The sequence below is a fragment of the Oncorhynchus keta genome, unplaced genomic scaffold (genome assembly GCF_023373465.1).
Source record: "Oncorhynchus keta strain PuntledgeMale-10-30-2019 unplaced genomic scaffold, Oket_V2 Un_scaffold_27030_pilon_pilon, whole genome shotgun sequence".
In the NCBI taxonomy this organism is placed as follows: domain Eukaryota; kingdom Metazoa; phylum Chordata; class Actinopteri; order Salmoniformes; family Salmonidae; genus Oncorhynchus; species Oncorhynchus keta.
In genome coordinates, this window is record NW_026290895.1 from 22,501 (window position 1) to 48,999 (window position 26,499).

General features: G+C 45.6%; 1 protein-coding gene across 1 annotated transcript in view; it reads right to left on the bottom strand.

Annotated features, from left to right (window-relative positions):
• fam117ba (family with sequence similarity 117 member Ba) overlaps positions 1 to 25,943 on the bottom strand; it is a 39,760-nt gene extending 13,817 nt beyond the window's left edge. The window contains 5 exon segments of the mRNA XM_052515471.1: positions 4,347 to 4,460; positions 8,051 to 8,134; positions 9,536 to 9,688; positions 14,618 to 15,175; positions 25,884 to 25,943. Coding sequence (XP_052371431.1) covers positions 4,347 to 4,460; positions 8,051 to 8,134; positions 9,536 to 9,688; positions 14,618 to 15,175; positions 25,884 to 25,943 — 969 coding nt within the window.
• Positions 25,944 to 26,499: the final 556 nt, after the last annotated feature.

Consider the following 26,499-nt stretch of genomic DNA (forward strand, 5'->3'; position numbering starts at 1 on the left):
GTTAACCCTTAGAGATGGGGGTTAGGGTTAACCCTTAGAGATGGGGGTTAGGGTTAACCCTTAGAGATGGGGTTAGGGTTAACCCTTACGGATGGGGTTAGGGTTAACCCTTAGAGATGGGGGTTAGGGTTAAACCTTACGGATGGGGTTAGGGTTAACCCTTAGGGATGGGGGTTAGGGTTAACCCTTAGAGATGGGGGTTAGGGTTAACCCTTAGGGATGGGGGTTAGGGTTAACCCTTAGAGATGGGGGTTAGGGTTAACCCTTAGAGATGCGGGTTAGGGTTAACCCTTAGGGATGGGGGTTAGGGTTAACCCTTAGGGATGGGGGTAGGGTTAACCCGTAGGGATGGGGGTTAGGGTTAACCCTTAGAGATGCGGGTTAGGGTTAACCCTTAGAGATGGGGGTTAGGGTTAACCCTTAGGGATGGGGGTTAGGGTTAACCCTTAGAGACGGGGTTAGGGTTAACCCTTAGAGACAGGGGTTAGGGTTAACCCTTAGGGATGGGGTTAGGGTTAACCCTTAGAGATGGGGGTTGGGGTTAAACCTTAGAGACGGGGGTTAGGGTTAACCCTTAGAGATGGGGTTAGGGTTAACCCTTAGGGATGGGGTTAGGGTTAACCCTTAGGGATGGGGGTTAGGGTTCTAGAGATGTATAACTAAAGGTTAGGGTACTCTATAACTAAAGGTTAGGGTATTCTCTGTAACTAAAGGTTAGGGTACTCTCTATTTAAATCTTAGGGTACTCTCTGTAACTAAAGGTTAGGGTACTCTGTAACTAAAGGTTAGGGAACTCTCTGTAACTAAAGGTTAGGGTACTCTCTGTAACTAAAGGTTAGGGTTCTCTCTGTAACTAAAGGTTAGGGTACTCTCTGTAACTAAAGGTTAGGGTAGTCTCTGTAACTAAAGGTTAGGGAACTCTCTGTAAGTAAAGTTTAGGGTACTCTCTGTAAGTAAAGTTTAGGGTACTCTCTGTAACTAAAGGTTAGGGTTAGGGTACTCTCTGTAACTAAAGGTTAGGGAACTCTCTGTAAGTAAAGTTTAGGGTACTCTCTGTAACTAAAGTTTAGGGTACTCTCTGTAACTAAAGGTTAGGGTACTCTCTATAACTAAAGGTTAGGGTTAGGGTACTCTCTGTAACTAAGGGTTAGGCTAGTCTCTGTAACTAAGGGTTAGGCTAGTCTCTGTAACTAAAGGTTAGGGTACTCTCTGTAACTGAAGGTTAGGATACTCTCTGTAGGGTACTCTCTGTAACTAAAGGTTAGGCTTAGGGTACTCTCTGTAACTAAAGGTTAGGGTACTCTGTATAACTAAAGGTTAGGGTACTCTCTATAACTAAAGGTTAGGCTTCTCTTTGTGACTAAAGGTTAGGGTACTATGTAACTAAAGGTTAGGGTACTCTCTGTAACTAAAGGTTAGGGCACTCTCTGTAACTAAAGGTTAGGGTTAGGGTACTCTCTATAACTAAAGGTTAGGGTTAGGGTACTCTATATAACTAAAGGTTAGGGTACTCTCTGTAACTAAAGGTTAGGGTACCCTCTGTAACTAAAGGTTAGGGTTAGGGTACTCTCTATAACTAAAGGTTAGGGTTAGGGTACTCTCTGTAACTAAAGGTTAGGGTACTCTCTGTAACTAAAGGTTAGGGTTAGGGTACTCTATATAACTAAAGGTTAGGGTACTCTCTGTAACTAAAGGTTAGGGTACTCTATATAACTAAAGGTTAGGGTACTCTCTGTAACTAAAGGTTAGGGTACTCTCTGTAACTAAAGGTTAGGGTTAGGGTACTCTCTATAACTAAAGGTTAGGGTTAGGGTACTCTCTATAACTAAAGGTTAGGGTTAGGGTACTCTCTGTAACTAAAGGTTAGGGTACTCTCTGTAACTAAAGGTTAGGGTACTCTCTGTAACTAAAGGTTAGGGTACTCTCTGTAACTAAAGGTTAGGGTACTCTCTGTAACTAAAGGTTAGGGTACTCTCTGTAACTAAAGGTTAGGGTACTCTCTGTAACTAAAGGTTAGGGTACTCTCTGTAACTAAAGGTTAGGGTACTCTCTGTAACTAAAGGTTAGGGTACTCTCTATAACTAAAGGTTAGGGTACTCTCTGTAACTAAAGGTTAGGGTACTCTCTGTAACTAAAGGTTAGGGTACTCTATATAACTAAAGGTTAGGGTACTCTCTGTAACTAAAGGTTAGGGTACTCTCTGTAACTAAATGTTAGGGTACTCTCTGTTACTAAAGGTTAGGGTTAGGGTACTCTCTATAACTAAAGGTTAGGGTTAGGGTACTCTCTATAACTAAATGTTAGGGTTAGGGTACTCTCTATAACTAAAGGTTAGGGTTAGGGTACTCTATATAACTAAAGGTTAGGGTACTCTCTGTAACTAAAGGTTAGGGTACTCTCTATAACTAAAGGGTAGGGTTAGGGTACTCTCTATAACTAAAGGTTAGGGTTAGGGTACTCTCTATAACTAAAGGTTAGGGTTAGGGTACTCTGTAACTAAAGGTTAGGGTACTCTCTATAACTAAAGGTTAGGGTACTCTCTGTTACTAAAGGTTAGGGTACTCTCTGTAACTAAAGGTTAGGGTACTCTCTGTAACTAAAGGTTAGGGTACTCTATATAACTAAAGGTTAGGGTACTCTCTGTAACTAAAGGTTAGGGTACTCTCTGTAACTAAAGGTTAGGGTAGTCTCTGTAACTAAAGGCTAGGGTACTCTCTGTAACTAAAGGTTAGGGTACTCTCTATAACTAAAGGTTAGGGTAGTCTCTGTAACTAAAGGTTAGGGTTAGGGTACTCTATATAACTAAAGGTTAGGGTACTCTCTGTAACTAAAGGTTAGGGTTAGGGTACTCTCTGTAACTAAAGGTTAGGGTACTCTCTGTAACTAAAGGTTAGGGTACTCTATATAACTAAAGGTTAGGGTACTCTCTGTAACTAAAGGTTAGGGTTAGGGTACTCTATATAACTAAAGGTTAGGGTTAGGGTACTCTCTGTAACTAAAGGTTAGGGTACTCTATATAACTAAAGGTTAGGGTACTCTCTGTAACTAAAGGTTAGGGTACTCTCTGTAACTAAAGGTTAGGGTACTCTCTATAACTAAAGGTTAGGGTACCCTCTGTAACTAAAGGTTAGGGTACTCTCTATAACTAAAGGTTAGGGTACTCTCTATAACTAAAGGTTAGGGTACTCTCTGTAACTAAAGGTTAGGGTACTCTCTATAACTAAAGGTTAGGGTACTCTCTATAACTAAAGGTTAGGGTACTCTCTGTAACTAAAGGTTAGGGTACCCTCTGTAACTAAAGGTTAGGGTACTCTCTGTAACTAAAGGTTAGGGTACTCTCTATAACTAAAGGTTAGGGTACTCTATATAACTAAAGGTTAGGGTTAGGGTACTCTCTATAACTAAAGGTTAGGGTACTCTCTATAACTAAAGGTTAGGGTACTCTCTGTAACTAAAGGTTAGGGTACTCTCTGTAACTAAAGGTTAGGGTACTCTATATAACTAAAGGTTAGGGTACTCTCTATAACTAAAGGTTAGGGTACTCTCTATAACTAAAGGTTAGGGTACTCTCTGTAACTAAAGGTTAGGGTACTCTCTGTAACTAAAGGTTAGGGTACTCTCTGTAACTAAAGGTTAGGGTACTCTCTGTAACTAAAGGTTAGGGTACTCTCTATAACTAAAGGTTAGGGTTAGGGTACTCTATATAACTAAAGGTTAGGGTTAGGGTACTCTCTATAACTAAAGGTTAGGGTACTCTCTATAACTAAAGGTTAGGGTACTCTCTGTAACTAAAGGTTAGGGTACTCTCTGTAACTAAAGGTTAGGGTACTCTATATAACTAAAGGTTAGGGTACTCTATATAACTAAAGGTTAGGGTTAGGGTACTCTCTATAACTAAAGGTTAGGGTACTCTCTATAACTAAAGGTTAGGGTACTCTATATAACTAAAGGTTAGGGTACTCTCTGTAACTAAAGGTTAGGGTACTCTATATAACTAAAGGTTAGGGTACTCTCTGTAACTAAAGGTTAGGGTACTCTCTGTAACTAAAGGTTAGGGTACTCTATATAACTAAAGGTTAGGGTACTCTCTGTAACTAAAGGTTAAGGTTAGGGTACTCTCTATAACTAAAGGTTAGGGTTAGGGTACTCTCTGTAACTAAAGGTTAGGGTACTCTCTGTAACTAAAGGTTAGGGTACTCTCTGTAACTAAAGGTTAGGGTACTCTCTATAACTAAAGGTTAGGGTACTCTCTATAACTAAAGGTTAGGGTACTCTATATAACTAAAGGTTAGGGTACTCTCTGTAACTAAAGGTTAGGGTACTCTCTGTAATGGTGCTCAGGTTACCTGTGACTGGATGATGGCAGCATGACTCCCGTTGAAGGGGGACCTGCGGTCCTTGTCCCTGCGGTGACGACTGCTGCGCTTACTGCGCTGGAGTTGCTGTCGCAATTTAGCAATCTGGAGGAGAGAAGAGTTACTGGGTTAGGGGGTGTATTGATAGGATGTTGTTGTCTTTACCACTAAGACGTGGAGAGTTGTCACTGTGGAGTGTCACTATGTGGAGTGTCACTATGTTGTCACTATGTTGTCACTATGTTTTCACTATGTTGTCACTATGTGGAGTGTCACTATGTGGAGTGTCACTATGTGGAGTGTCACTATGTTGTCACTATGTGGAGTGTCACTATGTGGAGTGTCACTATGTGGAGTGTCACTATGTTGTCACTATATGGAGTGTCACTATGCGGAGTGTCACTATGTTGTCACTATGTTTTCACTATGTTGTCACTATGTGGAGTGTCACTATGTTGTCACTATGTGGAGTGTCACTATTTTGTCACTATGTGGAGTGTCACTATTTTGTCACTATGTGGAGTGTCACTATGTTGTCACTATGTGGAGTGTCACTATGTTGTCACTATGTTGTCACTATGTTGTCACTATGTGAAGTGTCACTATGTGGAGTGTCACTATGTGGAGTGTCACTATGTTGTCACTATGTTGTCACTATGTTGTCACTATGTGAAGTGTCACTATGTGGAGTGTCACTATGTTGTCACTATGTTGTCACTATGTTGTCACTATGTTGTCACTATGTGGAGTGTCACTATGTGGAGTGTCACTATGTGGAGTGTCACTATGTTGTCACTATGTGGAGTGTCACTATGTTGTCACTATATGGAGTGTCACTATGCGGAGTGTCACTATGTTGTCACTATGTTTTCACTATGTTGTCACTATGTGGAGTGTCACTATGTTGTCACTATGTGGAGTGTCACTATTTTGTCACTATGTGGAGTGTCACTATGTTGTCACTATGTGGAGTGTCACTATGTTGTCACTATGTTGTCACTATGTTGTCACTATGTGAAGTGTCACTATGTGGAGTGTCACTATGTTGTCACTATGTTGTCACTATGTTGTCACTATGTTGTCACTATATGGAGTGTCACTATGCGGAGTGTCACTATGTTGTCACTATGTTGTCACTATGTGAAGTGTCACTATGTGGAGTGTCACTATGTGGAGTGTCACTATGTTGTCACTATGTGGAGTGTCACTATGTTGTCACTATGTTGTCACTATGTGGAGTGTCACTATGTGGAGTGTCACTATGTGGAGTGTCACTATGTGGAGTGTCACTATGTTGTCACTATGTGGAGTGTCACTATGTTGTCACTATGTGGAGTGTCACTATGTTGTCACTATGTGGAGTGTCACTATGTTGTCACTATGTGGAGTGTCACTATGTTGTCACTATGTGGAGTGTCACTATGTTGTCACTATGTTGTCACTATGTGGAGTGTCACTATGTTGTCACTATGTGGAGTGTCACTATGTTGTCACTATGTGGAGTGTCACTATGTTGTCACTATGTTGTCACTATGTTGTCACTATGTGGAGTGTCACTATGTGGAGTGTCACTATGTGGAGTGTCACTATGTTGTCACTATGTGGAGTGTCACTATGTTGTCACTATGTTGTCACTATGTTGTCACTATGTGGAGTGTCACTATGTGGAGTGTCACTATGTTGTCACTATGTGGAGTGTCACTATGTTGAGTGTCTCTATGTTTTCACTATGTGGAGTGTCACTATGTTGTCACTATGTTGTCATTATGTTGTCACTATGTTGAGTGTCTCTATGTTGTCATTATGTTGTCACTATGTTGTCACTATGTTGTCATTATGTTGTCACTATGTTGTTATTATGTTGTTATTAAATTGTCACTATGTTGTTATTATGTTGTCACTATGTTGTCATTATGTTGTTATTATATTGTCACTATGTTGTCACTATGTTGTCATTATGTTGTTATTATATTGTCACTATGTTGTTATTATGTTGTCATTATGTTGTTATTATATTGTCACTATGTTGTTATTATGTTGTTATTATGTTGCCATTATGTTGTTATTATGTTGTCACTATGTTGTCACTATGTTGTCACTATGTTGTTATTATGTTGTCATTATGTTGTCACTATGTTGTCATTATGTTGTCACTATGTTGTCATTATGTTGTTATTATATTGTCACTATGTTGTTATTATGTTGTTATTATGTTGCCATTATGTTGTTATTATGTTGTCACTATGTTGTCACTATGTTGTCACTATGTTGTCACTATGTTGTTATTATGTTGTCATTATGTTGTCACTATGTTGTCATTATGTTGTTATTATGTTGTTATTATGTTGTCATTATGTTGTCACTATGTTGTCATTATGTTGTTATTATGTTGTTATTATGTTGTCACTATGTTGTCATTATGTTGTTATTATGTTGTTATTATGTTGTCACTATGTTGTCATTATGTTGTTATTATGTTGTTATTATGTTGTCACTATGTTGTTATTATGTTGTCATTATGTTGTTATTATGTTGTCACTATGTTGTCATTATGTTGTCACTATGTTGTTATTATGTTGTCACTATGTTGTTATTATGTTGTCACTATGTTGTTATTATGTTGTTATTATGTTGTCATTATGTTGTCACTATGTTGTCACTATGTTGTCATTATGTTGTTCTTATGTTGTCATTATGTTGTCATTATGTTGTTCTTATGTTGTCATTATGTTGTTATTATGTTGTCATTATGTTGTCATTATGTTGTCACTATGTTGTCACTATGTTGTCATTATGTTGTCACTATATTGTCATTATGTTGTCATTATGTTGTCATTATGTTGTTATTATGTTGTCACTATGTTGTCACTATGTTGTCATTATGTTGTTATTATGTTGTCATTATGTTGTCACTATGTTGTCATTATGTTGTCATTATGTTGTTATTATGTTATCACTATGTTGTCATTATGTTGTCATTATGTTGTCATTATGTTGTTATTATGTTGTCACTATGTTGTCATTATGTTGTCATTATGTTGTTATTATGTTGTCATTATGTTGTTATTATGTTGTCACTATGTTGTCATTATGTTGTTATTATGTTGTCACTATGTTGTTATTATGTTGTCACTATGTTGTTATTATGTTGTTATTATGTTGTCATTATGTTGTCATTATGTTGTCATTATGTTGTTATTATGTTGTCACTATGTTGTCATTATGTTGTTATTATGTTGTCATTATGTTGTCACTATGTTGTCACTATGTTGTCATTATGTTGTCATTATGTTGTTATTATGTTGTCATTATGTTGTTATTATGTTGTTATTATGTTGCCACTATGTTGTCATTATGTTGTCACTATGTTGTCATTATGTTGTCACTATGTTGTCATTATGTTGTTATTATGTTGTCATTATGTTGTCACTATGTTGTCACTATGTTGTCACTATGTTGTCATTATGTTGTTATTATGTTGTCATTATGTTGTTATTATGTTGTTATTATGTTGTTATTATGTTGCCACTATGTTGTCATTATGTTGTCACTATGTTGTCACTATGTTGTTATTATGTTGTCATTATGTTGTCATTATGTTGTCACTATGTTGTTATTATGTTGTCACTATGTTGTCATTATGTTGTCACTATGTTGTCAGTATCTAAAGGCAGAGACTGAACAGTGTGACTAACCTCTTTGAGCTGGTCGGTGCTCCCGCAGGAGGCCGATCTCTTGTGGCTCCCCCGCCTCCTCTCATCCGCCCAGGCCCTGGGGGTCTGACACCACAGAGAGAGGTGAGATACATGAATACACACACACACACCCTGGGGGTCTGACACCACAGAGAGAGGTGAGATACATGAATACACACACACACCCTGGGGGTCTGACACCACAGAGAGAGGTGAGATACATGAATACACACACACACACACACACCCTGGGGGTCTGACACCACAGAGAGAGGTGAGATACATGAATACAAACACACACACACACCCTGGGGGTCTGACAACACAGAGACAGGTGAGATACATGAATACACACACACACACACACACCCTGGGGGTCTGACACCACAGAGAGAGGTGAGATACATGAATACACACACACACCCTGGGGGTCTGACACCACAGAGACAGGTGAGATGCATGAATACACACACACACACACACACACACACACACACACACACACACACACACACACACACACACACACACACACACACACACACACACACACACACACACACACACCCTGGGGGTCTGACACCACAGAGACAGGTGAATACACACACACACACACCACACCCTGGGGGTCTGAGACAGAGACAGGTGAGATGCATGAATACACACACACACACACACCCTGGGGGTCTGACACCACAGAGACAGGTGAGATACATGAATACACACACACACACACACACACACCCTGGGGGTCTGTCACCACAGAGAGAGGTGAGATACATGAATACACACACACACACACACACACACACCCTGGGGGTCTGACACCACAGAGACAGGTGAGATGCATGAATACACACACACACACACACACACCCTGGGGGTCTGACACCACAGAGACAGGTGAGATACATGAATACACACACACACACACACACACCCTGGGGGTCTGACACCACAGAGACAGGTGAGATACATGAATACACACACACACACACACACACACACACCCTGGGGGTCTGACACCACAGAGACAGCTGAGATACATGAATACACACACACACACACACACACCCTGGGGGTCTGACACCACAGAGACAGGTGAGATGCATGAATACACACACACACACACACACACAGACACACACCACACACACACACCCTGGGGGTCTGACACCACAGAGACAGGTGAGATACATGAATACACACACACACACACACACCCTGGGGGTCTGACACCACAGAGACAGGTGAGATACATGAATACACACACACACACACACACACACACACCCTGGGGGTCTGACACCACAGAGACAGCTGAGATACATGAATACACACACACACACACACACACCCTGGGGGTCTGACACCACAGAGACAGGTGAGATGCATGAATACAAAAACACACACACACACCCTGGGGGTCTGACACCACAGAGACAGGTGAGATACATGAATACAAAAACACACACACACACACACCTGAGTGGCCTTGTCCCTCATGCAGGGAGTGTGGTGGGCGTGGCTTCCGTCCTGAGGCCGGGGACCAATAAGGTAAGAGCCAAGGAGCGTGCCCAGTAGGGGCCACAGCTGGGAGGAGGCAGAGGAATTGGGAGGACCTGAATCAGCTGCTCTCTGCAGAAAGACAGGAAGAGAAGAAGAGAGGGAAAATAAGAAATATATTTCATTCTAACACAATAGCAAGAGTTGTTTGTAGACAGCCCTTGTGTTTGTAAACAAACAGCTGAGATGCTCAGTCTGAGGCAGGTGTCCCACTGATGTGACCCACCAATACAATATACACTAACCATCCAGCCCATATCAACCCTAACCCATCATACAGACCATCCAACCCATATCAACCCTAACCCATCATACAGACCATCCAAACCATATCAACCCTAACCCATCATACAGACCATCCAACCCATATCAACCCTAACCCATCATACAGACCATCCAACCCATATCAACCCTAACCCATCATACAGACCATCCAGCCCATATCAACCCATATCAACCCTAACCCATCATACAGACCATACAGACCATCCACCACCCATATCAACCCTAACCCATCATACAGACCATACAGACCAGCCCATATCAACCCTAACCCATCATACAGACCATCCAACCCATATCAACAGACCATCCAACCCATATCAACCCTAACCCATCATACAGACCATCCAACCCATATCAACATCATACAGACCATCAACCTTATCTAACCCATCATACAGACCATCCAACCCATATCAACCCTAACCCATCATACAGACCATCCAACCCATATCAACCCTAACCCATCATACAGACCATCCAACCCCATACAGACCATCCAACCCATAACCCTAACCCATCATACAGACCATCCAACCCATAACCCATCATACAACCCATCATACAGACCATCCAACCCATATCAACCCTAACCCATCATACAGACCATCCAGCCCATATCAACCCTAACCCATCATACAGACCATCCAACCCATATCAACCCTAACCCATCATACAGACCATCCAACCCATATCAACCCTAACCCATCATACAGACCATCCAACCCATATCAGACCATCCAACCCATATCCCTAACCCATCATACAGACCATCCAACCCCAACCCTAACCCCAGACCATCCAACCCATATCAATAACCCATCATACAGACCATCCAACCCATATCAACCCTAAACCCATCATACAGACCATCCAACCCCATATCAACCCTAACCCATCATACAGACCATCCAACCCATATCAACCCTAACCCATCATACAGACCATCCAACCCATATCATACAGACCATCCAACCCCTAACCCATCATACAGACCATCCAACCCATATCAACCCTAACCCCCATCATACAGACCATCCAACCCATATCAACCCTAACCCATCATACAGACCATCCAACCCATATCAACCCACCCATACAGACCATCCAACCCCATAACCCATCATACAGACCATCCAACCCATATCAACCCTAACCCATCATACAGACCATCCAACCCATATCAACCCTAACCCAACCCATACCCTAACCCATCATACAGACCATCCAACCCATATCAACCCTAACCCATCATACAGACCATCCAACCCATATCAACCCTAACATCATACAGACCATCCACCACCCATATCAACCCATCATACAGACCTAACCCATCATACAGACCATCCAACCCATATCAACCCTAACCCATCATACAGACCATCCAACCCATATCAACCCTAACCCATCATACAGACCATCCAACCCATATCAACCCTAACCCATCATACAGACCATCCAACCCATATCAACCCTAACCCATCATACAGACCATCCAACCCATATCAACCCTAACCCATCATACAGACCATCCAACCCATATCAACCCTAACCCATCATACAGACCATCCAACCCATATCAACCCTAACCCATCATACAGACCATCCAACCCATATCAACCCTAACCCATCATACAGACCATCCAACCCATACCAACCCATATCAACCCTAACCCATCATACAGACCATCCAACCCATATCAACCCTAACCCATCATACAGACCATCCAACCCAGATCATACAGACCATCCAACCCATATCAGACCCATCATACAGACCATAACCCATATCAACCCTAACCCATCATACAGACCATCCAACCCATATCAACCCTAACCCATCATACAGACCATCCAACCCATATCAACCCAACCCATCAACCCATCATACAGACCCATATCAACCCTAACCCATCCCATATCAACCCCTAACCCATCATACAGACCATCCAACCCATATCAACCCTAACCCATCATACAGACCATCCAACCCATATCAACCCTAACCCATCATACAGACCATCCAACCCATATCAACCCTAACCCCATCATACAGACCATCCAACCCATATCAACCCTAACCCATCATACAGACCATCCAACCCATATCAACCCTAACCCATCATACAGACCATCCAACCCATATCAACCCTAACCCATCATACAGACCATCAACCCTAACCCATCATACAGACCAACCCATATCAACCCTAACCCATCATACAGACCATCCAACCCATATCAACAGACCATCCAACCCATATCAACCCATCATACAGACCATCCAACCCATCAACCCTAACCCATCATACAGACCATCCAACCCATATCAACCCTAACCCATCATACAGACCATCCAACCCATATCAACCCTAACCCATCATACAGACCATCCAACCCATATCAACCCTAACCCATCATACAGACCATCCAACCCATATCAACCCTAACCCATCATACAGACCATCCAACCCATATCAACCCTAACCCATCATACAGACCATCCAACCCATATCAACCCTAACCCATCATACAGACCATCCAACCCATATCAACCCTAACCCATCATACAGACCATCTCCAACCCTAACCCATCATACAGACCATCCCCATATCAATCAACCCTCAACCCTATCATACAGACCATCCAACCCATCATACAGACCATCCAACCCATATCAACCCTAACCCATCATACAGACCATCAACCCATATCCCCCTAACCCAGACCATCATATCAACAACCCTCATACCCCCTATCAACCCTAACCCATCCCAGACCTCCAACCCATATCAACTCTAACCCATACCCCCTCAACCCTAACCCATCTCAGACCATCCAACCCCTATCTCCTCTAACCCCTACAGACCATCCAACCCATATCCCCCTAACCCATCATACAGACCCCAACCCATATCAACCCTAACCCATCATACAGACCATCCAACCCCTGTCTCATACAGACCATCCAGCCCTCAACCCTAACCCATCCAGACCATCCAACCCATATCAACCCTAACCCATCATACAGACCATCCAGCCTCAACCCTAACCCATCATACAGACCCCAACCCCTCAACCCTAACCCATCATACAGACCTCAACCCATACCCCCTGTCAGACCATCAACCCATATCAACCCTAACCCATCATACAGACCATCCAACCCATATCAACCCTAACCCATCATACAGACCATCTACCCCCCAACCCATCTACCCCAGACCTCCAACCCCTCAACCCCCTGTCTCCCATACAGACCCCAACCCTGTCTCCTCAACCCTGTCTCCTCTATACCCAGTCTCCTCTATACCCTGCCCCCTCTATCCTGTCTCCTCAACCCGTTGTAACCCTCTACCCCTGTCTCCAACCCATATCAACCCTAACCACCTACCCCCTGTCCCCAGATACCCCCTGTCTCCTCTACCCCTCCTGTCTACCCCAACCCATCAACCCTAACCCCTCTACCCCCTCCAACCCCCCTACCCCCCCTCTACCCCCTGTCTCCTCTAACCCCCCTGTCTCCTCTACCCCCTGTCCCCTCTACCCCCTGTCCCCTCTACCCCAACCCCATTACCCCCGGTCTCCCTGCCCCTCTATCCTGTCTCCTCTACCCCCTGTCCCCTCTCAACCCCCGTCTCCTCTACCCCTCATACCCCATCCCCATTACCCAGTCTCCTGCCCCCTCTATCCTGTCTCCTCTACCCCCTGTCCCCTCTACCCTGTCTCCTCTACCCCGTCTCCTCTACCCCATCCCCTTTACCCGGTCTCCTACCCCCCTCTAACCCCTGTCCCCCTGTCTCCTCTACCCCCCTGTCCCCTCTACCCTGTCTCCCTAACCCATCCCCCTGTCCCCTCCTCTACCCCATCCCCATTACCCGGTCTCCTGCCCCCTCTATCCTGTCTCCTCTACCCCCTGTCCCCTCTACCCCGTCTCCTCTACCCCATCCCCATTACCCGGTCTCCTGCCCCCTCTATCCTGTCTCCTCTACCCCCTGTCCCCTCTACCCCGTCTCCTCTACCCCGTCTCCTCCACCCCATCCCCATTACCCGGCCTCCTGCCCCCTCTATCCTGTCTCCTCTACCCCCTGTCCCCTCTATCCCCTGTCTCCTCTACCCCCTGTTTCCTCTACCCCCTGTCTCCTCTACCCTGTCTCCTCTACCCCGTCTCCTCCACCCCATCCCCATTACCCGGTCTCCTGCCCCCTCTATCCTGTCTCCTCTACCCCCTGTCCCCTCTACCCCGTCTCCTCTACCCCGTCTCCTCCACCCCATCCCCTCTACCCCGTCTCCTCTACCCTGTTTCAATTCAGAAACAAGCTGAGTCTGCTGTTATTGTCATGCTGCTCAGATTAACCCTAATGCAAGAGAGAGGTCTGGTCCAGCAGAGAAGCTATATTTGTCAGCAGAGCCCTCCCTTTCCCTCAGAACCAAGCATCACTGTTGCTATGGGACCAAGGCACTTCATACTGTATATCTGGATCCAAACACAAACCAGATGCCAACAATGTGCTCTCCCTTTTTCTCTCCCTCTCTCTCTCTCTGCAGGACCACACTCTTAAACATTGGACAACATGTTACAGTAGTCATCACTATTACGAACACACAGCCATAATCAAGAGAAGATAAATGATAAATATATGATCAATGCCGACCGGTGCATTCATTAGCGGTAGTATTATCCGTTTGATAATCAGATCCAGTGATTGGCTCACCTGTGAAGAGGCCTTGTGATGGAGGATACGTGCCCAGCAGCGAGGCGAGAGATGAGACCTGCCGCTAACCTGGAGACGAGACAGGGGGGGATCAGGGGGAGGAACCGGGAGAGGGCGACAGCGGAGTAGAGATGTCGGAGACGGAGACGACAGACACAAACAAGCAGTAATGAACAGATGGCTCGTGGATGCGCATAGAGAGGTTGCTATGGGCGTTGCTGTAGCCTGCCTGCTGAAACGCGCGGTGTTGTTGATGATGAGGATGAGCAGTCCGTTTTGTCGTGATGGTGAAAATATATCATCCGATGAAAATATTTCAGGTAGCGAGGATCCACGTTGCAGATTAGCGCGAAGAATATCAGGGAAATAACAAATAACAGGGCTGGGGATGGAAGATCCTTTGCTTGCAGAGCGGAGAGAGACCGTCACAACGGATCCGTGCGTGGCTTTGTCGTAGCGAGTCACCACGCTGCTCGTGCTGATGCTGCAGTTGCTAGGGCGCGTGGTGCAGATGATCTCCACGAACCAAGGCGCGCGTGTGCGGACGGATGCATAGACCTACCGTATAAATAACAGTGCGGTGGTTTCCATGCGGTCTAAAACCCACCGGTCTATGTGGGTTTAACAGTCAGGGAACGGATTATTTTAAATTACAGAACAAAAACAGGGCCTGAATTCAAATAGACTTTGAAGCAGTTGTCAGCAACACACAATATAACGGATATAGTCCATGAACCAGGGGTTCGGTCAGGCTCACTTAGGGAAACGATGTCTCAGTGATTTTTCTGAAGGTCTATGTGCCTAGAGTTGGAAAATGTGTGATAGCAGTGCAGCAATGGTAGTATGTATGTGATAACGCCTTGTTTTATCCCTCCATCCCATCTTTCCCACAGGGATTTATCCTAGAACAGGAACAAAACCCGTTGTTTTATCCCTCCATCCCATAGGGATTTATCCTAGAACAGGAACAAAACCCATTGTTTTATCCCTCCATCCCATAGGGATTTATCCTAGAACAGGAACAAAACCCATTGTTTTATCCCTCCATCCCATAGGGATTTATCCTAGAACAGGAACAAAACCTGTTATTTTATCCCTCCATCCCATAGGGATTTATCCTAGAACAGGAACAAAACCTGTTGTTTTACCCCTCCATCCCATAGGGATTTATCCTAGAACAGGAACAAAACCCGTTGTTTTATCCCTCCATCCCACAGGGATTTATCCTAGAACAGGAACAAAACGAAAACATTGATATATTTTAAACCAAGTTTGACAAGTGGTTCTGAAAGGTCATGAAATTACCTTTCAAATGATATATAATATAACCAACATTGAAAGCACCAGCTACAACAAGCCTATTGTTTAAACACCGCTCATATTGTGCCATTGACATTACAAGGTTGGAAGGTTAACCATAGAATTCCATGTAATGGCCAGCTGTGTGTTTGGATCGTAACTACCTGTGGTAGAGGCACCACGTTGCACAGCTGTGTGTTTGGATCGTAACTACCTGTGGTAGAGGCACCACGTTGCACAGCTGTGTGTTTGGATCGTAACTACCTGTGGTAGAGGCACCACGTTGCACAGCTGTGTGTTTGGATCGTAACTACCTGTGGTAGAGGCACCACGTTGCACAGCTGTGTGTTTGGATCGTAACTACCTGTGGTAGAGGCACCACGTTGCACAGCTGTGTGTTTGGATCGTAACTACCTGTGGTAGAGGCACCACGTTGCACAGCTGTGTGTTTGGATCGTAACTACCTGTGAAGAGGCACCACGTTGCACAGCTGTGTGTTTGGATCGTAACTACCTGTGGTAGAGGCACCACGTTGCACAGCTGTGTGTTTGGATCGTAACTACCTGTGGTAGAGGCACCACGTTGCACAGCTGTGTGTTTGGATCGTAACTACCTGTGGTAGAGGCACCACGTTGCACAGCTGTGTGTTTGGATCGTAACTACCTGTGGTAGAGGCACCACGTTGCACAGCTGTGTGTTTGGATCGTAACTACCTGTGGTAGAGGCACCACGTTGCACAGCTGTGTGTTTGGATCGTAACTACCTGTGGTAGAGGCACCACGTTGCACAGCTGTGTGTTTGGATCGTAACTACCTGTGGTAGAGGCACCACGTTGCACAGCTGTGTGTTTGGATCGTAACTACCTGTGGTAGAGGCACCACGTTGCACAGCTGTGTGTTTGGATCGTAACTACCTGTGGTAGAGGCACCACGTTGCACAGCTGTGTGTTTGGATCGTAACTACCTGTGGTAGAGGCACCACGTTGCACAGCTGTGTGTTTGGATCGTAACTACCTGTGGTAGAGGCACCACGTTGCACAGCTGTGTGTTTGGATCGTAACTACCTGTGGTAGAGGCACCACGTTGCACAGCTGTGTGTTTGGATCCTAACTACCTGTGGTAGAGGCACCACGTTGCACAGCTGTGTGTTTGGATCGTAACTACCTGTGGTAGAGGCACCACGTTGCACAAGCACAGCTGTGTGTTTGGATCGTAACTACCTGTGGTAGAGGTACCACGTTGCACAGCTGTGTGTTTGGATCGTAACTACCTGTGGTAGAGGCACCACGTTGCACAGCTGTGTGTTTGGATCGTAACTACCTGTGATAGAGGCACCACGTTGCACAGCTGTGTGTTTGGATCGTAACTACCTGTGGTAGAGGCACCACGTTGCACAGCTGTGTGTTTGGATCGTAACTACCTGTGGTAGAGGCACCACGTTGCACAGCTGTGTGTTTGGATCGTAACTACCTGTGGTAGAGGCACCACGTTGCACAGCTGTGTGTTTGGATCGTAACTACCTGTGATAGAGGCACCACGTTGCACAGCTGTGTGTTTGGAAGGTAACTACCTGTGGTAGAGGCACCACGTTGCACAGCTGTGTGTTTGGATCGTAACTACCTGTGATAGAGGCACCACGTTGCACAGCTGTGTGTTTGGATCGTAACTACCTGTGATAGAGGCACCACGTTGCACAGCTGTGTGTTTGGATCGTAACTACCTGTGGTAGAGGCACCACGTTGCACAGCTGTGTGTTTGGATCGTAACTACCTGTGGTAGAGGCACCACGTTGCACAGCTGTGTGTTTGGATCGTAACTACCTGTGGTAGAGGCACCACGTTGCACAGCTGTGTGTTTGGATCGTAACTACCTGTGGTAGAGGCACCACGTTGCACAGCTGTGTGTTTGGATCGTAACTACCTGTGGTAGAGGCACCACGTTGCACAGCTGTGTGTTTGGATCGTAACTACCTGTGATAGAGGCACCACGTTGCACAGCTGTGTGTTTGGATCGTAACTACCTGTGGTAGAGGCACCACGTTGCACAGCTGTGTGTTTGGATCGTAACTACCTGTGGTAGAGGCACCACGTTGCACAGCTGTGTGTTTGGATCGTAACTACCTGTGGTAGAGGCACCACGTTGCACAGCTGTGTGTTTGGATCGTAACTACCTGTGATAGAGGCACCACGTTGCACAGCTGTGTGTTTGGAAGGTAACTACCTGTGGTAGAGGCACCACGTTGCACAGCTGTGTGTTTGGATCGTAACTACCTGTGATAGAGGCACCACGTTGCACAGCTGTGTGTTTGGATCGTAACTACCTGTGATAGAGGCACCACGTTGCACAGCTGTGTGTTTGGATCGTAACTACCTGTGGTAGAGGCACCACGTTGCACAGCTGTGTGTTTGGATCGTAACTACCTGTGGTAGAGGCACCACGTTGCACAGCTGTGTGTTTGGATCGTAACTACCTGTGGTAGAGGCACCACGTTGCACAGCTGTGTGTTTGGATCGTAACTACCTGTGGTAGAGGCACCACGTTGCACAGCTGTGTGTTTGGATCGTAACTACCTGTGGTAGAGGCACCACGTTGCACAGCTGTGTGTTTGGATCGTAACTACCTGTGATAGAGGCACCACGTTGCACAGCTGTGTGTTTGGATCGTAACTACCTGTGGTAGAGGCACCACGTTGCACAGCTGTGTGTTTGGATCGTAACTACCTGTGGTAGAGGCACCACGTTGCACAGCTGTGTGTTTGGATCGTAACTACCTGTGGTAGAGGCACCACGTTGCACAGCTGTGTGTTTGGATCGTAACTACCTGTGGTAGAGGCACCACGTTGCACAAGCACAGCTGTGTGTTTGGATCGTAACTACGAGCTGTCCAGTGACACGAGCTGAAACCCAGCTCCGAGCTGAAACCCAGCAAAGGGCTGTCCAGTGACACGAGCTGAAACCCAGCTACGAGCTGAAACCCAGCTACGAGCTGTCCAGTGACACAAGCTGAAACCCAGCTACGAGCTGAAACCCAGCTACGAGCTGTCCAGTGATACAAGCTGAAACCCAGCTACGAGCTGAAACCCAGCTACGAGCTGAAACCCAGCTACGAGCTGTCCAGTGACACAAGCTGAAACCCAGCTACGAGCTGAAACCCAGCTACGAGCTGAAACCGAGCTACGAGCTGTCCAGTGACACGAGCTGAAACCCAGCTACGAGCTGAAACCCAGCTACGAGCTGTCCAGTGACACGAGCTGAAACCCAGCTCCGAGCTGAAACCCAGCAAAGGGCTGTCCAGTGACACGAGCTGAAACCCAGCTACGAGCTGTCCAGTGACACAAGCTGAAACCCAGCTACGAGCTGTCCAGTGACACAAGCTGAAACCCAGCTACGAGCTGAAACCCAGCTACGAGCTGAAACCCAGCTACGAGCTGTCCAGTGACACAAGCCTACCAGACTAGCTAAATACCAGCTATGCTTGCGTCGAGCAACACTGAACCGAATCAAATCAAATTGTATTGGTCACATACACATGGTTAGCAGATGTTAATGCAAGTGTAGCGAAATGCTTGTGCTTCTAGTTCCGACCACGCAGTAATATCTAACAAGTAATCTAACAATTTCACAACAACTACCTAATACACACAAATCAAATCAAATTTATTTATATAGCCCTTCGTACATCAGCTGATATCTCAAAGTGCTGTACAGAAACCCAGCCTAAAACCCCAAACAGCAAGCAATGCAGGTGTAGAAGCACGGTGGCGAGGAAAAACTCCCTAGAAAGTCCAAAACCTAGGAAGAAACCTAGAGAGGAACCAGGCTATGTGGGGTGGCCAGTCCTCTTCTGGCTGTGCCGGGTGGAGATTATAACAGAACATGGCCAAGATGTTCAAATGTTCATAAATGACCAGCACGGTCAATAATAATAAGGCAGAACAGTTGAAACTGGAGCAGCAGAACGGCCAGGTGGACTGGGGACAGCAAGGAGTCATCATGTCAGGTAGTCCTGGGGCGTGGTCCTAGGGCTCAGGTCCTCCGAGAGAGAGAAAGAAAGAGAGAAGGAGAGAATTAGAGAACACACACTTAGATTCACACAGGACACCGAATAGGACAGGAGAAGTACTCCAGATATAACAAACTGACCCTAGCCCCCCGACACATAAACTACTGCAGCATAAATACTGGAGGCTGAGACAGGAGTGGTCAGGAGACACTGTGGTCCCATCCGAGGACACTCCCGGACAGGGCCAACCAGGAAGGATATAACCCCACCCACTTTGCCAAAGCACAGCCCCCACACCACTAGAGGGATATCTTCAACCACCAACTTACCATCCTGAGACAAGGCTGAGTATAGCCCACAAAGATCTCCGCCATGGCACAACCCAAGGGGGGCGCCAACCCAGACAGGATGACCACGTCAGTGAATCAACCCACTCAGGTGAGAGAGCCCCAGTAAGCCAGTGACTCAGCCCCTGTAATAGGGTTAGAGGCAGAGAATCCCAGTGGAAAGAGGGGATCCGGCCAGGCAGAGACAGCAAGGGCGGTTCGTTGCTCCAGAGCCTTTCCGTTCACCTTCCCACTCCTGGGCCAGACTACACTCAATCATATGACCCACTGAAGAGATGAGTCTTTAGTAAAGACTTAAAGGTTGAGACCGAGTTTGCGTCTCTGACATGGGTAGGCAGACCGTTCCATAAAAATTGAGCTCTATAGGAGAAAGCCCTGCCTCCAGCTGTTTGCTTAGAAATTCTAGGGACAATTAGGAGGCCTGCGTCTTGTGACCGTAGCGTACGTGTAGGTATGTACGGCAGGACCAAATCAGAGAGATAGGTAGGAGCAAGCCCATGTAATGCTTTGTAGGTTAGCAGTAAAACCTTGAAATCAGCCCTCGCTTTGACAGGAAGCCAGTGTAGAGAGGCTAGCACTGGAGTAATATGATCACATTTTTTGGTTCTAGTCAGGATTCTAGCAGCCGTATTTAGCACCAACTGAAGTTTATTTAGTGCTTTATCCGGGTAGCCGGAAAGTAGAGCATTGCAGTAGTCTAACCTAGAAGTGACAAAAGCATGGATTCATTTTTCTGCATCATTTTTGGACAGAAAGTTTCTGATTTTTGCAATGTTACGTAGATGCACTTTACAAGTGTAAAGGAATGAATAAGAATACGTACATATCAATATATGGATGAGCGATGGCCGAACGGCATAGGCAAGATGCAGTAGATGGTATAGAGTACAGTATATACATATGAGATGAGTAATGTAGGGTATGTAAACATTATATAAAGTGGCATTGTAAATTGACTAGTGATACATTTACTGCCAGGTCGCAGTTGTAAATGAGAACTTGTTCTCAACCTGGTTAAATAAAGGTAAAAAATAAAATGACATCCAATTTTTTATTAATAAAGTGATTTGGGTCAGTGTGTTGGCAGCAGCTACTAAATGTTAGTGGTGGCTGTTTTACAATCTGATGGCCTTGAGATAGAAGCTTTTTTTCAGTGTCTCGGTCCCAGCTTTGATGCACCTGTACTGACCTCGCCTTCTGGATGATAGCGGGGTGAACAGGCAGTGGCTCGGGTGGTTGTTGTCCTTGATGATCTTTTTGGCCTTCCTGTGACATCGGGTGGTGTAGGTGTCGTGGAGGGCAGGTAGTTTGCCCCCGTGCATGAAAGCACCAGCTGTTCCGGATGACTGTGTGGGAGGATATTCGTGATCGTACCTCGTCTAGTTTATTGTCCAATGATGTCCCGTTGGTAGGATATTCGTGATCGTACCTCGTCTAGTTTATTGTCCAATGATCCCACAAGGAACCCACCAGGTACAACCCTAACTCTGTAAACAAGGGCACCCTCATAGACGTCATCCTGACCAACTGGCCCTCCAAATATACCTCCGCTGTCTTCAACCAGGATCTCAGCGATCACTGCCTCATCGCCTGTATCCGCCACGGAGCCGCAGTCAAACGACCACCCCTCATCACTGTCAAACGCTCCCTAAAACACTTCTGTGAGCAGGCCTTTCTAATCGACCTGGCCCGTGTATCCTGGAAGGACATTGACCTCATCCCGTCAGTTGAGGATGCCTGGTCATTCTTTAAAAGTAACTTCCTCACCATTTTAGATAAGCATGCTCCGTTCAAAAAATGCAGAACCAAGAACAGATACAGCCCTTGGTTCACTCCAGACCTGACTGCCCTCGACCAGCACAAAAACATCCTGTGGCGGACTGCAATAGCATCGAATAGCCCCCGTGATATGCAACTGTTCAGGGAAGTCAGGAACCAATACACGCAGTCAGTCAGGAAAGCTAAGGCCAGCTTCTTCAGGCAGAAGTTTGCATCCTGTAACTCCAACTCCAAAAAGTTCTGGGACACTGTGAAGTCCATGGAGAACAAGAGCACCTCCTCCCAGCTGCCCACTGCACTGAGGCTAGGAAACACGGTCTCCACCGATAAATCCATGATTATCGAAAACTTCAATAAGCACTTCTCAACGGCTGGCCATGCCTTCCGCCTGGCTACTCCAACCTCGGCCAACAGCTCCGCCCCCCGTAGTTCCTCACCCAAGCCTCTCCAGGTTCTCCTTTACCCAAATCCAGATAGCAGATGTTCTGAAAGAGCTGCAAAACCTGGACCCGTACAAATCAGCTGGGCTTGATAATCTGGACCCGCTATTTCTGAAACTATCTGCCGCCATTGTCGCAACCCCTATTACCAGCCTGTTCAACCTCTCTTTCATATCGTCTGAGATCCCCAAGGATTGGAAAGCTGCCGCAGTCATCCCCCTCTTCAAAGGGGAGACACCCTGGACCCAAACTGCTATAGACCTATATCCATCCTGCCCTGCCTATCTAAGGTCTTCGAAAGCCAAGTCAACAAACAGGTCACTGACCATCTCGAATCCCACCGTACCTTCTCCGCTGTGCAATCTGGTTTCCGAGCCGGTCACGGGTGCACCTCAGCCACACTCAAGGTACTAAATGATATCATAACCGCCATCGATAAAAGACAGTACTGTGCAGCCGTCTTCATCGACCTCGCCAAGGCTTTCGACTCTGTCAATCACCAAATTCTTATCGGCAGACTCAACAGCCTCGGTTTTTCGGATGACTGCCTTGCCTGGTTCACCAATTACTTTGCAGACAGAGTTCAGTGTGTCAAATCGGAGGGCATGCTGTCCGGTCCTCTGGCAGTCTCTATGGGGGTGCCACAGGGTTCAATTCTCGGGCCGACTCTTTTCTCTGTATATATCAATGATGTTGCTCTTGCTGCGGGCGATTCCCTGATCCACCTCTACGCAGACGACACCATTCTATATACTTTCGGCCCGTCATTGGACACTGTGCTATCCAACCTCCAAACGAGCTTCAATGCCATACAGCACTCCTTCCGTGGCCTCCAACTGCTCCTAAACGCGAGTAAAACCAAATGCATGCTTTTCAACCGATCGCTGCCTGCACCCGCATGCCCGACTAGCATCACCACCCTGGATGGTTCCAACCTTGAATATGTGGACATCTATAAGTACCTAGGTGTCTGGCTAGACTGCAAACTCTCCTTCCAGACTCACATCAAACATCTCCAATCAAAAATCAAATCCAGAGTCGGCTTTCTATTCCGCAACAAAGCCTCCTTCACTCACGCTGCCAAGCTTACCCTAGTAAAACTGACTATCCTACCGATCCTCGACTTCGGCGATGTCATCTACAAAATGGCTTCCAACACTCTACTCAGCAAACTGGATGCAGTCTATCACAGTGCCATCCGTTTTGTCACTAAAGCACCTTATACCACCCACCACTGCGACTTGTATGCTCTAGTCGGCTGGCCCTCACTACATATTCGTCGCCAGACCCACTGGCTCCAGGTCATCTACAAGTCCATGCTAGGTAAAGCTCCGCCTTATCTCAGTTCACTGGTCACGATGGCAACACCCATCCGTAGCACGCGCTCCAGCAGGTGTATCTCACTGATCATCCCTAAAGCCAACACCTCATTTGGCCGCCTTTCGTTCCAGTACTCTGCTGCCTGTGACTGGAACGAATTGCAAAAATCGCTGAAGTTGGAGACTTTTATCTCCCTCACCAACTTCAAACATCAGCTATCCGAGCAGCTAACCGATCGCTGCAGCTGTACATAGTCTATTGGTAAATAGCTCACCCTTTTCACCTACCTCATTCCCATACTGTTTTTATACTGTTTTTATTTATTTACTTTTCTGCTCTTTTGCACACCAATATCTCTACCTGTACATGCCCATCTGATCATTTATCACCAGTGTTAATCTGCAAAATTGTATTATTCGCCTACCTCCTCATGCCTTTTGCACACATTGTATATAGACTGCCCATTTTTTTCTACTGTGTTATTGACTTGCTAAATTGTTTACTCCATGTGTAACTCTGTGTTGTCTGTTCACACTGCTATGCTTTATCTTGGCCAGGTCGCAGTTGCAAATGAGAACTTGTTCTCAACTAGCCTACCTGGTTAAATAAAGGTGAAATAAAAATAAAAATAAAAATGATGTCCCGTTGGTAGGATATTCGTGATCGTACCTCGTCTAGTTTATTGTCCAATGATGTCCCGTTGGTAGGATATTCGTGATCGTACCTCGTCTAGTTTATTGTCCAATGATGTCCCGTTGGGAGGATATTCGTGATCGTACCTCGTCTAGTTTATTGTCCAATGATGTCCCGTTGGTAGGATATTCGTGATCGTACCTCGTCTAGTTTATTGTCCAATGATGTCCCGTTGGTAGGATATTCGTGATCGTACCTCTCTAGTTTATTGTCCAATGATGTCCCGTTGGGAGGATATTCGTGATCGTACCTCGTCTAGTTTATTGTCCAATGATGTCCCGTTGGGAGGATATTCGTGATCGTACCTCGTCTAGTTTATTGTCCAATGATGTCCCGTTGGGAGGATATTCGTGATCGTACCTCGTCTAGTTTATTGTCCAATGATGTCCCGTTGGTAGGATATTCGTGATCGTACCTCTCTAGTTTATTGTCCAATGATGTCCCGTTGGGAGGATATTCGTGATCGTACCTCGTCTAGTTTACTGTCCAATGATATCCCGTTGGGAGGATATTCGTGATCGTACCTCGTCTAGTTTATTGTCCAATGATGTCCTGTTGGTAGGATATTCGTGATCGTACCTCGTCTAGTTTATTGTCCAATGATGTCCTGTTGGGAGGATATTTGTGATCGTACCTCTCTAGTTTATTGTCCAATGATGTCCTGTTGGGAGGATATTCGTGATCGTACCTCTCTAGTTTATTGTCCAATGAGGTCCCGTTGGTAGGATATTCGTGATCGTACCTCTCTAGTTTATTGTCCAATGATTGCACGTTGGTAGGATATTCGTGATCGTACCTCTCTAGTTTATTGTCCAATGATGTCCTGTTGGGAGGATATTCGTGATCGTACCTCTCTAGTTTATTGTCCAATGATTGCACGTTGGTAGGATATTCGTGATCGTACCTCTCTAGTTTATTGTCCAATGATGTCCTGTTGGTAGGATATTCGTGATCGTACCTCTCTAGTTTATTGTCCAATGATTGCACGTTGGTAGGATATTCGTGATCGTACCTCTCTAGTTTATTGTCCAATGATGTCCCGTTGGTAGGATATTCGTGATCGTACCTCTCTAGTTTATTGTCCAATGATTGCACGTTGGTAGGATATTCGTGATCGTACCTCTCTAGTTTATTGTCCAATGATGTCCTGTTGGGAGGATATTCGTGATCGTACCTCGTCTAGTTTATTGTCCAATGATGTCCCGTTGGTAGGATATTCGTGATCGTACCTCTCTAGTTTATTGTCCAATGATTGCACGTTGGTAGGATATTCGTGATCGTACCTCGTCTAGTTTATTGTCCAATGATTGCACGTTGGTAGGATATTCGCGATCGTACCTCGTCTAGTTTTTTGTCCAATGATTGCACGTTGGCGAGTAATATTGACGGTAATGGCAGCTCTCCTAGATGTCTTCTGCGGGTCCGGACGAGGCATCCGTCTCTTCATCCTCTGGGAAGTCTGCACTGTGGGGTGTTTGGAGAATATCGTGTGAGTCCTGCTTGCTGCTGTTGTTGTTGTTGAAGAAACCTTTGTCTAATCCGAGGTGAGTGATCGCTTTCCTGATATCCAGAAGCTCTTTGTCTAATCCGAGTTGAGTGATCGCTGTCCTGATATCCAGAAGCTCTTTGTCTAATCCGAGGTGAGTGATCGCTGTCCTGATATCCAGAAGCTCTTTGTCTAATCCGAGGTGAGTGATCGCTGTCCTGATCTCCAGAAGCTCTTTTCTGACATAAGATATGGTTGCAGAAACATTATGTACAAAATAATTTACAAATCATCTAACAGGGGAAGGGAGAGGAGATACCTAATCATCATCTAACAGGGGGAGGGAGAGGAGATACCTAATCATCATCTAACAGGGGAAGGGAGAGGAGATACCTAATCATCATCTAACAGGGAAGGGAGAGGAGATACCTAATCATCATCTAACAGGGGAAGGGAGAGGAGATACCTTATCATCATCTAACAGGGGAAGGGAGAGGAGATACCTAATCATCATCTA